The sequence below is a fragment of the Hippopotamus amphibius genome, chromosome 8 (genome assembly GCF_030028045.1).
Source record: "Hippopotamus amphibius kiboko isolate mHipAmp2 chromosome 8, mHipAmp2.hap2, whole genome shotgun sequence".
NCBI lineage: Eukaryota > Metazoa > Chordata > Mammalia > Artiodactyla > Hippopotamidae > Hippopotamus > Hippopotamus amphibius.
Window position 1 is genome coordinate 88,585,073 of NC_080193.1, and position 12,526 is coordinate 88,597,598.

A 12,526-nucleotide genomic window follows, 5' to 3' on the forward strand; every position below is an offset into this window, starting at 1 on the left:
TCTGAGGAACTCCCAGCAAGACTGCAAGTCTCTAGCTTTTGCACACACTGACACCTCCCCCTCCCCCGCCCAACTCCCGGCATGTTCGTCTCCCCCTTGACTGCTTCCCCTCTAGCTATTCCGTTTTCAAAATATCGTCCCAGACTTTATCTTCTCTGGGCCTTACCTCGCTCTTTGCAGGTGTGCCGGACACACACTGTTAGCGATTTGTTGACGTTTACTTAGGTCCCTCCCCCACGACCCAGAGTGTGAGCTCCTAGAGAGCTGACATCTGTAATTCGAGAGTGTGCCTCTCTCCCCCAAGTCCAGCACAGGGCTGGCGCCCAACTAATGCCTAGAAAATTGACCAGAGGGATGGGCAGGGGGCATAGCTCAGGGCACCTCTGGGAAGCAGGAAAGGGCTCTCCCCTTTCTCCGCTACCTGGCCTCCATTCATCCCCTCTTTCAGTTCGCGTGGGCCTCATCTTCTCCAGGGCCGAGCCAGGGGAAGGGGATTGGGCGGCCTTCTAGCCCAGGTACCTCTCCACCATTGCTCGGGTGAGCCAGACCTGTCCCATCCCGTCCCTCTTACAGGGCCCCACTTGTTTCGTTGCCCTTTTAAGAAAGAGGAACTTCTTCTCATAAACAAGCGCCTCAACCTGAGCGCAGAGCCCGGCTGCCTGCCCCGCCGCATCCCTGGGAAATCGGGGGTGCTTCCAGGCACGGCGCCCACTCCAAGCTCAATCTAGGGTAAAGAGCTGGCAGCCCCTTCTCGCCGCCCCTCGCCACAGCTCAGGGGCTGGGGTCCGGGAGACTGGAAGAGGCCGGAGGAGGGACTTGGGGGAGCCTAGAAACAGCCCAGGGAGCGTCTGTAAAGTGCAGTCCCTTCGAGGGGAGAAGGGGCGCCGGGCCGCTCCCTGCGGCCGAGGGGGTTCCCCGCCCGCAGAGCTCAAACCGCCCGCCCCCCGGCCCCCCTTCCCGCCAGGGCGGATTCCGAGGCCCCTGGACGCGAGGCACGAGTGACAGCCTCCTCCTCTTTGGTGGCTGGGAGTACCGGCGCTCGGGACTTTCCCTGCCCCTAGGGGGAGCTGGGAGTCAGCGCCCAGGGAGCATTAACTGTGCGGCGTGGGAGTCCCGGACGCCTGGTGCCCTGGGGAGATGGCAAATGAATTGGGCCTCGGAGGCATGGGCTCTTGGGTTCCTTAGGACCTGGCATCCAAAGAGGGGAGAACCGCGCCTCCGTTTTACTGCCTGGAAAAGGGGTTTCAGGTGGAACACAAAGGCTGAGGCCCCTCCAGCAAGAGTAGGAACGAGGCAGACCTTCGGGGAGGGGGGCTCTTCTTGATGGTTCAGGGATTTTGTGATTTTTCCTGTTTCCGTTTCCCTTCTCTTTTAGATAAGAAGTGAATTAGCACTTATTTAGCATTTTCAGACTCTATTTTAAGTACCAGTTTGGAGCCTGTATCCCACCCCCAGTTGGGTCCATCTGTCAGGCCACTCCTATAGGTGCTCAATAAATACTTTCGGAATGACTTTTTTTAAAGTCTCAAGTGCCGACCTCTGTGTTAAAGTGCTTTATTTACGGCCATCGCAAGGTTGCTGTCCCCATTTTATAGTCGAGAACACTGAGATCCAGGGGTTAATCACTTGTCCAAACCAGGAGACGGCAGGTCCCTCTGGCACCCAGGTTGGCATGCTTCCAGAATTCCCACTCCATCGTGCTGCCTCCACACCCCGCCCCCGCCCCCATCCCCACTTGTCCAGCAGGCCAGTCTGCCCCACTCATTCCACCCTCGGCCAGTCCCTGGGTGGGACCTCACCCAGAGGTCTTCCCCTTCTCCTGAGCCTCTTCAGGAAGCCCATACAGAAAGCGTTGGTGGGAACTGTGGGCTAGAAAGGTGGCTCCATGGCTTATGAGACAGGTCCAGACCTGGGGAAGGGGTGACCATGAATAGGGGAGAGGACGAGACCTTTGGGGAAGTCCCAGTACATCTCCCCTGAGCCCTCCTTCCTTGCCTCCCTCATCCCCAAGGCACCCGCTGACCCAACAGTACCAGGTAGGCGGTGAGGCCCAGGTAGATGGCAGCCAGCAGTGCTACAAGGCTGAAGTAGGCGGGGTGGGGGAGGCTGGGCAGGTAGCTGACCACGAAGTAAAGGTTGATGGCACACACCAGCACCATGATGGAAGAAGTGATGGCCTTGCTCACCCTTGGGGACAAGAGGGAGGCTCAGAATTGGCTGCATCTCCTCCAGGGCCCACAGCCAGCCTGGGGAGCTGAGGTGGGAGACAGATACACAAAGCTGGCTTCCCAGGGCTGTGGGCCCTGGAGCAGACCGCTGGCCAACTGCTGCCTCCTGGACCCACCAGGCACCACGCTGGCAGGATTTGGCAAGAGCAGAGTCTGAGGTGAGGGGGAGGAGCTCAAGCTCTAGAAAAGCCTCTGGCCCAGGATTCCAGTCCTGGCTCCTCCACTTGCTGGCTGTGTGACCCTGGGCAAGTTTCTTAACCTCTCTGACCTTATCTGGATAGTGGGAATAATGGGAATTCCTACCTCTTGGTGGTTGTAAGGATCAAGTGTGGTAATGTAAGTCCAGTGCTGGGGTTGGGGAGTACTCACAGGCCATTGGCAAACTCCTGCATCAGGGCAGGCATGCTGGTGAACGTGAGGATGGGCAGCACAGCGAAGGGAAGCTGGGGAGAATGGAGAGGAAGGGGGGAGGGACCGTGCCCTCAGAATACAGCGAGGAGGGGAGGAGCAGGCAGGGCTCCAGTCGCCCTCTGCCTCACTGTACACCCTTGGGAATGTCCCCTAACCACTCTGAGCCTCAGCTTCTCCACCTCTATGCCTTCCAAGGGTGTAGGGGCTCCAAAGCAGGAGAAAGTGTTTGGGGGCTCTGGCCCCAGGCTGCCTGAGCTTGTATCCCAGCTCTGCCATTGGTCACTTAACTGCATGCATCAGTTTTCCCATCTGCAAAATGGGGATACTGTTGCTTCCTACCCCCTGGGGTGGCTGTGGGGAGTACATGAGCCTTGTAGGTAAGGTGTGTTTAGAATAGTGCCTGGGAGGTAGGGGAGGCTCAGTAGGGGGATTGCTGTGATTCCTGTTTGGCTTCACAGGTGGCAGGACCTATGGGCTCACCAGCAGGCTCTGCAGCACGTTGAGCAGGTCGTTGAGGCCTGACAGGTCCCGCAGGTCCCTGAAGACTGCCACGAGCACGGTGGGCAGGATCGCGCAGGAACGAGTGAGCAGCACTCGGGCGAAGCGTGACCACCGCAGCTTCAGGAAGCCCTAGGGTGTGGGATGGGCACCTTGGTGGGGGGTTGCAGAACTGGGGTTCCAAGGAAAGGACCCTCTATCCTCCTTCAGCCCATCGCACGCCTGGAGGAACCCTATGTTTTTCCATCTTTGAAACAGGGGCAGCTCTGTCCGTAGTTGGTGGTGCGGTGATAGATGGGCGGAAATTAGGGGGCATTCCCCTCCCACAGCTGACTGCTGAAGACTAAACCGTTATTAGTCCTGGGTCTGCAGTCTCGGGCCTCACCTCCCTGAATCTCAGTTTTCTCATCTGTAAAGTGGGGCTTATGAGGGCACCGGTTGGACTGCCTTAAGGATCAAGGAGGCGGATTTCCGATCCCCGAGTAGTGTGCCTTGTCCTCAGACCCCGGCCCGCCCCGGCCCGCCCTGGCTCGCCCCGGCCCGCCCCAGCCCCACCTCCATCACAAACTGTCCCGCGTAGGTGCCGGTCATGGTGGAGCTCTGCCCGGCGGCCAGGAGACCCACGGCCCAGATGTAGAGGGCTGCGGGGCCGAAGAGGCAGCCCAGGATCACGCCCTGGAGGGAGGGGTGTGGTCAGACCCATGGACCCGCCCCTTCTCGCTCAGGCTCCGCTCCCGAGGTGGGCGTGGCGAGGAGCCCCGCAGGATCAAGCCCTTTCGTGCCCAGCCCTGCAGTGCGCTTACTCCTTGGTAAATGTCCACCGCCACTGTGAGGTTGTTCTTGGGGAAGATCTTGGTGTAGTCATGGAGGCTGCTGTTGGCACAGACGTTGAACTGCGGGCACCGGGCAGTAGGAAGATGTGAAGCGCACACTCAATATTGGAAAATCAGACCTCCAAGCCTTGACCAAGTGTTGAAAACTGGTGGACCGCGCGCGGGCTGCATCCAGCCAGCCATATTTTGTTTGGCTAACAAATGTTTTTTTTCTTTAATGTGAACTTGCTGACATTTAGCAATTGAGAAGAATTAACATGAGACCCTGCTTTCCGGCTTCTCTTGGATTGTAAAAGCTGGCATTACCACAGAGAGACAATTGGCTGGCAGTGACTCAAGCTGCCCCACTGGCCCTTCTCCCTTGCATGGGGCCCACTTCCCACAGCTCTGTGACTCGGCTGGTCTCAAGACAATGTATAACTGTGGTTTGCCATCCTATTTAGACATCTCTCCTTGTGCTAAGGCGCAGAGACCCAGGGAGGGCTATGACCTCACAAGGTCACATAGCAAGGCAACGGCAGTGCCCGTGTCCCCGGAGGCTTGGCCAGTCTGTCCCATCCCCACCCCACCCCCTCAGCATTCAGTAAGCGCCCAACACTGGCTAGCAGTTAGTTAGAGCCTCGGAACAGAGACCCACTCAAAAACTGAGACACGGGACTTCCTAGGTGACACAGTGGTTAAGAATCCACCTGCCAATGCAGGGGACATGGATTCCATCCCTCATCCAGGAAGATCCCACATGCCATGGAGCAACTAAGCCCATGCACCGCAACTGTTGAGCCTGTGTGTGACAACTACTGAAGCCCACGCGCCAAAGGTCTGTGCTCCGCAACAAGAGAAGCCACTGCATGAGGAGACTGTGCACCACAATGAAGAGTAGCCCCTGCTTACAGCGACTAGAGAAAGCCTGTGTGCAGCAACAAAGACCCAACGCAGCCAATAAATAAATAAAATAAATAAATAAATTTATAAAAAAAAAGCAAAACTGAGACAGGCACAGGTCCCACACCCCAGAGAGCCAGTGAGGAGCTGACAAGCTCCTTCTCTTTCAGAGTCTGCCTAATCACCTCCTCTAAGAGGCCTCTCCTGACCCTGGCCTAATGTGGTAGCCCCTCCCTCACTGCACCCCCAATTATGTTTCATCACCCCCTTTATTTCCTTCACAACATTGTTCATATTTTCATTTGAAACCAATAAACTGATAGGTTGATTTATTTCCTGTTTGCTCACTGCCTCCAAATTTAATCTGCAAGAGGGCAAGGTCTTTGTATCATTGACTGCTGGATATCCCTAGGGTCTAAGACATCAGCTGATACGTAACAAGTGCTCAATAAACATTTGCTGAATGAATGACGATTTATCTGCTAATGATGAAGATTATCACTAGAAACTCAAGAGAAGAAACTACCTGTTTATTCCCAACCCCACGCTCGTGCATAGGCACGCACCCCCTCCCAGAATGCCCTCCCTGCAGTTTGCTGGGCAAATCCTGCCCATCCTTCAAGGTGCAGCTGGAATGCTGGATCCTCCAAGACTCAGCTCCTCCCCCCAGTCACCTCCCCTGGACATCTGTGCCTTGCAGCCCCTGGTGTGGGGGCTGACCCTCTGCAAGCCTACATGGGGGGAGCTGTCTCCCCAGTGGGGTGGGGAAGGGACTCCCAGCCAGAGGCCAGGGAAACAGCCTCCCTCCTCTACCAGTGCCTGGAGTGCAGGACAGAGACTCAAAGAGCTTAGCTGCACTGCTTGGAGTCCCCAGCAAAGCCTGCAGGGCATGTGTGTAGGGTGTGTGCCTCACCGCAGCCTGGTTGGTTTGCTGGTAGAAGGCTTGCCCAAAGACAGCCATAACAAAGAGGTTGATTAAGAAGGAGACAGACAGGGCGATGGTGGCTTCAATCAGGAAGTACATGTTGGCTTCTCGGATGTCCTCCCGGCGGGCCCGGTCTACCTCTCGAGACTATAAAGGTCAAAAGAGAGGGAAGCACCGAAGTCCCTCAGAATCACCCCAACGTTCTCTACCCTCGCACTTCTACTTATGTTCCCCCAAACCCCAGTTCTTTCTGAAGTCCCCTGTCTGGGATAGGCCTTTTTTTCTGCCCCAGGGCCTTCGCACTTGCCAGTCCCTCTGCTTAGAATATCTTCTCCCCTGATCTTCCTTCCCATCTTTCATATTTCAAAGGCCTTTGCTGACTCCTTTTCTAAAGGATCCCCCTCCTCAGCCATTCTCCATCATACTTCTCTGTTTTATTTCCTTCAGAGCACTTTTCACAATCCGTTTCTTATTGTTTACTTGCTCATGGTCTGTCTCTGCTACTAGAATGCATGCTCTAAGAAGGCAGAGGACTTATCTCTTTTCATCACTGACCCTCTGCTCTCAGCACACAGTAGGCCCTCTATTATTAAATATCGAATAAAGAGTGATTCACTTCCCTCCTACATTCACAGAGGCAGGAGTCAAAGGGGCGGGGCTCCAGCCTTGGGGGCGGGGCCATCGGGGCTCCCAGGGCACTCCCCTCCCCTCCAGTCTGCTCACCTTGACCAGGGCCGAGTGCAGGTAGATGTTGTGGGGCATGATGATGGCGCCAATTATGCCCACGGCCTGCAGCAGCTCGGGATGGCCGCAGCCAGGGCACGAGGGCAGGAACAGGCCGCGAAGAAGTGCTCCCTGAGCAGGACGGGCCACCACATACTGCGGAGAGGAGCTTCGTCAGGCCCCACCCCACCCCTGCTCAGCCATTCTCACGCTCCACCCCAACCCTGGCCGCTAGGGGGCACGACGAAGGTCCTCTCCCGCCTCCCTTCAGGCTCTGCAGGGGGCAGAGTGGGCTGGCCTTGGTGTGGGGACGTGTTGCTGGCTCTGGCTTCCCACCTCATAGCCGAAGGTCAAGGCCATAATGGTGATAAGAAATCCAAAAAAGGCTTCCAGCTTCCGCAACCCTAGGGGAGAGCACAGGGGCAGAACAACCACAACAAAAAACCAAAAAACCAAAATTGTAACATAAGCAATTATTCATGGCTGGGATCTTGAGCACTTTGTTCCAGGCACTGTGCCAAGTGCTAAACCTGTGTTACTTCAGTGAGTCCTCGCCACAGCCTGTGACCTCTGTGCTACTATGCCCAGGTTATAGAGGAGGAAAAGAGAAGTCTAAGTAACTTGCTCAAGGCCATGCAGTCAGAATGACGTTGCCCAGAGCCCTTCTCCCAGTTCAGCAGAGCATCAGCATTCATTGCCAGTCCCCCTCCACGCCAAGTCGTCTGTGGGATGAGGGGCACACCCACCGTAGTTGTCAAGGAAGAGGAAGAAGAAAGTGTCCACGATGGTGATGAGGACGCCACCCCAGAGTGGGATTCTGAAACCAGAGTGGTTTGTGTCAGCCCAGCCCCGGCCTGGAGTCTGGAACTCCCACCCTCAGAGCTGGAGACTGTGGAATGTGGCCTCCCAGGATCAGGCACTCAAGTGGCCCCAGGCAGCTAAGGGAGAGGAGATAAGAGTGTGCTGGAGATGGGGAAATGGCACATACACGCTAGGAAGGGCCAGACTGGGTAGGGGACCAGCACGGTAGGGAGCTCAGGGCTGCAGTCCTGAAGCCTGCACGGTGACTGACATCTGTGTGATTTCAGACTAGTCACTTTACATATTTGAGTCTCTGTTTCCCCATCTGGCAAATTGGGCAATAGCACTGAGTCAGAGGTGATTCAGGATGAAGTGAATGCAGGGAAATAGAAAGCCTGGGGAGGAAGAAGCAGCTGTTCCCAGCCCTGGACTGAAGAGCTGGGGCCCCTCCGGAGTACCGTCCAGCTGAGAGCAGATTGAATGCAATAGCTGTGCCAATGACTTCCTGCATGTCTGAGCCCACGATGGCCAGCTCAATGGTCAGCCAGAGGAGGGTGCGGGGCACCTAGAGGGAGGAGGTAATCCTGTCATCAAGGCTATCTGTTGTCTCAGCCCTACACTTACTTTTCTGTACCTGGCTCTATACTCCTGGGCTGGAAGCCTGCAAACTACGTTTGCAAGTCAGCCTTGGCAGCTGGCTTTCAGTTAGGTTTCATGGTATGAAATTAATTAACAGAAACTTCAGTTAAATAGAGTTGGGAGGTGAGAAGGGAAAGCTTCCATGCCCTGAGAAGACAGCAGAGCCCAACAGGAAGAAGAAAAACTCCTCTTCTTTCCTGGTAAGGCCTCAGCCACTGAAAAGCCACAGACTCTTTGTTTACTATTGGCCTCCCAATTTCCCTTTCCCCTCCCTAAAAGTGTTTTCCTTCTCTTTCTGTGCAGACAGTTGCACGTGGCTCCCCTGGCAGCAGACTCCGAATTATGATTCTTTGCTGATCCTGAATACACCCATCTTTGCTGGAGAACTATCTGGCCATCTATTTTAGGTCAACAGTAGGAAATAGTTAAAGGAAATTGAAAGGCAGGGAGGAATCATTTTTTCCGCTGCTTCTGGGGCTGACACCAGCAAGGGCACCAGACAATCTGGGTTCCAGTCAGCAGTGGCGGCAATGTTTCTAGAAGCTTGGCAACAACTGATGGCCCTTGGGCTCCTGTCCAGCAGCTTTCTGATCTCTAACACCTCCTTCCCTTACTCCTTCAGCTCTTTCAACACCTTTGTGACTACATCCCTGCATCAGATACCTTTGAAATATCTACTGGCATAAATTTCTGTTTGCCTGCCTGGACACTGACAACAGCCAGGTCCCCAGTGTCCACCCCAGGCAATGAGTATCCCCAGCCAATGCCCACCCGTTTTTCACCTTAGGCAAGTCGCTTCCCCAGGTTTCAACGTCCTCTTCTGTAAAGGGAGCATGGTATCTCTAACCTCCCTCTCAATCTGCATTCTATTAGTTTGAGCCTCAGACTTATCCATCAAATGGACTTGTGATTCTCCTCTTGAGATGATATATTGATGTGATCATGGAAGCTGTAAATGGCTATTTGGGATTCTGAGCCTACAGATGATTCCTGTTCAGGCGCTCCAAGCTCACCTTAGGGTAGTAGAGATGGCAGACCTCACCCAAGTCCTTGCCTGTCACCACGCCCAGCCGGGCAGCAAGTCGCTGGCAGAGCAAGCCCAACACCGTGGCCCACAGCAGCACCCAGAGCAGCTGTGAGAAGCCAGGGAGAGGTCGTCAGCCAGAGGGGCCGGTCTCTGAACACCCCTGAGCTGCTGGGACCCTCTAACCAAGGACACTCCCTGGGGAGAGAATGGGGGAGATGGAGCTAGAAGACCCCCCTGCCACACCCCACACTCTGGCAGGGCTGCCTTGAGGACCCTTCTCTGGCCCATTTGAACTTGACACCTCTTCCCAGGTACACTGGCCATGTAGGCCACTGTGGGGAAATGTGGCAAGCTGGGGGTCCCCACTCGCTTAACCCGATCACCCGCCTCCCCACGGTGCCCCGACTAGATCACTTTGAATCCAGCCGCAGCCCCAGCCTGAAGGTCCGACTCGATGTTTCCTGGGTCCAGGAAAGCGATGCTCATGAGGAAGCCGGGCCCCGTGAAGGCCCACAGCTTCCGCAGGCTGAATGCGCCCTGCGGAGGGAAGAGGAGGGTGGGGTCTTAGACACCGCGTTGGGGGCAGCTGGCCTTGGCCAGCCCCCAGGTGAGCCCCCCTGGGCTCATGGGCCCAGGCTGGCCAGCCCCGCCTTCCGTTCCCCATTCCTGGAGCTGCCCCTGGGGGGAGGGGGCAGCACGGGGTGAGGGGTTAGGGGAGCACACAGGGAGGGAGGAACTTGGGATTTGCTGAGTCACTGGCAGATCAGCTTTCTGGATTGGTCGGGTTCTGCGGTCTACACCTGACCAGCCTGCCTCGCACAGGTCTTAACTCAGTAGATCCTCAGAGCCCAGAGCGGAGCTTTCCTGGGTGAGGCCTCCCTGGGCCAGCTCCTCCCTCCCCAGCCGCTTCTCAGACCACAGGGCCTCCTCTCTGCAGTCCACTGAGCCTAGGGTCTTCCCAGCCCCATTCTGGGGCATGGCCTGGCAGCCTGGGCGTCCGCTAAAGATTCTGGAAATGCAGGGTGACACTGTCCTAGAAGCCAGCCTGCAGGCTCCAGTCTCCTGAGGCCCTTGTCTGCGTCCTTTCCTTAAATGTTACCACACAGCCTTGAGGCGACAACCCGCATTCACCCCAGGTGCCTTTCCCTTCTTAGGAAAGCTGAAATTCATTTAGAAACCACTTGATGATTTTTAGACAAATATCAAGTGCCTCAGCTAAGCACTGGGATCAGAAGCAGGAAGGCGGCAGTTCCCATTGCCTGTCACTGTTGCTCAGGGACGGGGGGCTTGCCATGGTCTTCAGGAGACCTCCCTCCCCCTGTGAGACCCTGCCCATCCTAAAGACCCCAGGAAGTTTCCAGCATTCTCACCGGTTCTGCATCCGGGATGGGAATCTTCTCACTCAGGTAGGTCTTTCCAGGAGGCACTTGCTGTGGCCCCGGGCTGGGTGGGCTGGAGATGGAGCCATATCTGGTCCTGCTCAGCTTTCGGGGGCCCGTGTCACCTGCGAGGGACCCCATGAGCCTTGGTGAGTGAACTGCCTCTTGCTGGTGGCCCAGGGTTAAAGCCATCTGTCCTCCTCCCCCACCTCCTCCTAGCAAAGTGGAGAAATGAAGTCCCAACTGAATAGGAGTCCTTGACTCCTATCTTCGGTCCATCACCTCCACCCCCGGACCAAACATTCCAGAAGGAGTATGAGGAGTGGAGCCTTAAGGATTACGCTCCTTCCTCATGAGTGCAGAGAATTCCAGATCCAGCTCTCTCTCACCCTGGAGGATGTGGAGAGGGACATGGGTTCTGAGGAGGGAAAACGGACACCACTGCGTGTGCCCCTTGGCCTCATCCCTGCTGCCTCCAGCAGCCAAGGCAGCTCCAGGGGCTTCAGATCCACGGAGAGGAGACAAGGGGACGCTCTGCCCTTGGGGATGTGAAGAAGACAACCCCAGGCTGGTATCCTCGTTCCCCTGACTCTCCCCAGCCCCACCCCCATTCAGGCTCTGTCCCTGGAGGGGACCACTCACCTGTCATGAAGATCAGAGCCTCAGGCACTCTCTGCGCGTGGTGTGCCAGGCAGCCCTTCTGGCCATACGTCCCTTCTGGGTCTGGTGAGTGTGCTGCTGAGTCCACACCCTCTCACCCATCCTCAGTAGGGTTTGGCCGTCCTTACACACACGGAGCGTTGTGAAATACTTTCCAAAGGCAGAAGTGGCCAGCTCTGGCGGAAGGGTCTGGGTGACCACAGTAGGGACATGTGTTCCCCCCCGGCCTGAGTCCCACAACTCAGCTCCCTTCCAGGCACCCTGAGTTCTGTGCCTCCCAAGTTAGCTCTGATTTCAGACACTTCCTGCCACTTGGGCATTCATGTCTAGATCACATGACTGCACCCCGCACCCTGCACAAGCAGCCCGGCTTTCTCCTTTTCATTCGTGGGTCCCATGGCCAGTGGTTGCCCTAAAGGGAGGGAGGGAGTTCTGATGGCTACCTCAGCCTCAGTTTCCCACTGAGTGCCTCAGAGGAAAAGACCTTCCAGGCATCGCCACAGGGAGATGCTTTGAAGATTCAGACCAAAGAGATCCTGGGAAGAAAGGCGCACTGGAATTCTGGTCCTCTTCTGCCACTGATCCCCTTCACATCGTCACCCGATCACGTCTTGTCTCTAAGCTTGTTTTTTCTGTTAAATGAAGGGCTCAGACTAGGTAAGAGGTCAAAAATTTAGGTGTCCAAGGAGGCCAGGCAGGTAAGATAAACTATGAGACGGGCTGGGAATGAGAAAAATAGTGCCAACTCTGGACTTTCCTTGTGGTTCTGTGATTAAGACTCCATGCTTCCACTGCAGGGGGTGTGGGTTCGATCCCTGGTCGGGGAAGTTTTGCCTGCTGCCGCAGTGCAGCCAAAAAAAAAAAAAGTGAAAAATAGTGCCAGCTCAGTGCTGGATGACAAATGATGCCGAGCCTCAGTTGGGGGTGGGGGTGGGGGGGGGTAATAGGGAGTGGTAGACTGCAGCAAAGCAAAGGTCATAAACTCTGTCTGAAGAGGGTGGTGCTTACAGAGTTCCAGCCAACTGTCATGAGGAAATGTGGGTCCGCTGTCACCATGTCCTCTGACTTGTTGAGGATATTGGAAAATTTATGCAACATATGCTTTTTGAATACTAGGCTCAAATTTTTGAAAATATTGTGTAATTTAAACAAACATGTCTATGGGCTGGATTCCACTTGAGGGTGACCAATCTATTATCTCTAGGCCCTTCCGGCTCCCAATCTGTTCTCCTTGCCAGCTGCCCGCTTCTTTATCCCCCCACTTACCTCCCTCAGAGTCTTCTCCCTGCCATGCCCACTCGTGTCTTCTATCCTGTAGCCTTTCTTTTCTGCCAAGAAGATTCAAAACTTGAATGGTCATGAGGTTTCCAACTCCAAAAGTCTGCAACCTCAGGACCCAGAGAAAATTGGGGCAGGTTCTTACACCCAGACCTGGTCTGGGTTATGATGTATCACCATGTTGAGTCAAACACTTGAGCCAGGGCTTCCATGGTGGCACAGTGGTTAAGAATCCACCTGCC

At 55.5% G+C, this 12,526-nt stretch overlaps 1 protein-coding gene across 3 annotated transcripts; it reads right to left on the reverse strand.

Annotated features, from left to right (window-relative positions):
* Positions 1–1,374: 1,374 nt before the first annotated feature.
* On the reverse strand, positions 1,375–11,139 carry SLC11A1 (solute carrier family 11 member 1). 3 transcript variants are annotated; one of them, XM_057744521.1, is made up of 15 exons: positions 10,989–11,139; positions 10,338–10,471; positions 9,382–9,504; positions 8,954–9,073; positions 7,760–7,866; positions 7,247–7,317; positions 6,837–6,904; positions 6,501–6,656; positions 5,766–5,924; positions 3,941–4,030; positions 3,693–3,812; positions 3,120–3,269; positions 2,598–2,671; positions 2,034–2,187; positions 1,375–1,909 (listed from the first exon to the last, which is right to left on the reverse strand). In XM_057744521.1, the coding sequence occupies exons 1-15, from the start codon at positions 10,993–10,995 to the stop codon at positions 1,796–1,798; spliced, it is 1,647 nt and encodes a 548-aa protein (XP_057600504.1). In that variant the 5' UTR covers positions 10,996–11,139; the 3' UTR covers positions 1,375–1,795. The 3 variants fall into 3 exon arrangements, with proteins under 3 accessions (XP_057600504.1, XP_057600505.1, XP_057600506.1); XM_057744522.1 differs by lacking the exon at positions 3,941–4,030 and having other exon boundaries at positions 1,523–1,909; XM_057744523.1 differs by lacking the exon at positions 2,598–2,671 and having other exon boundaries at positions 1,523–1,909.
* Positions 11,140–12,526: the final 1,387 nt, after the last annotated feature.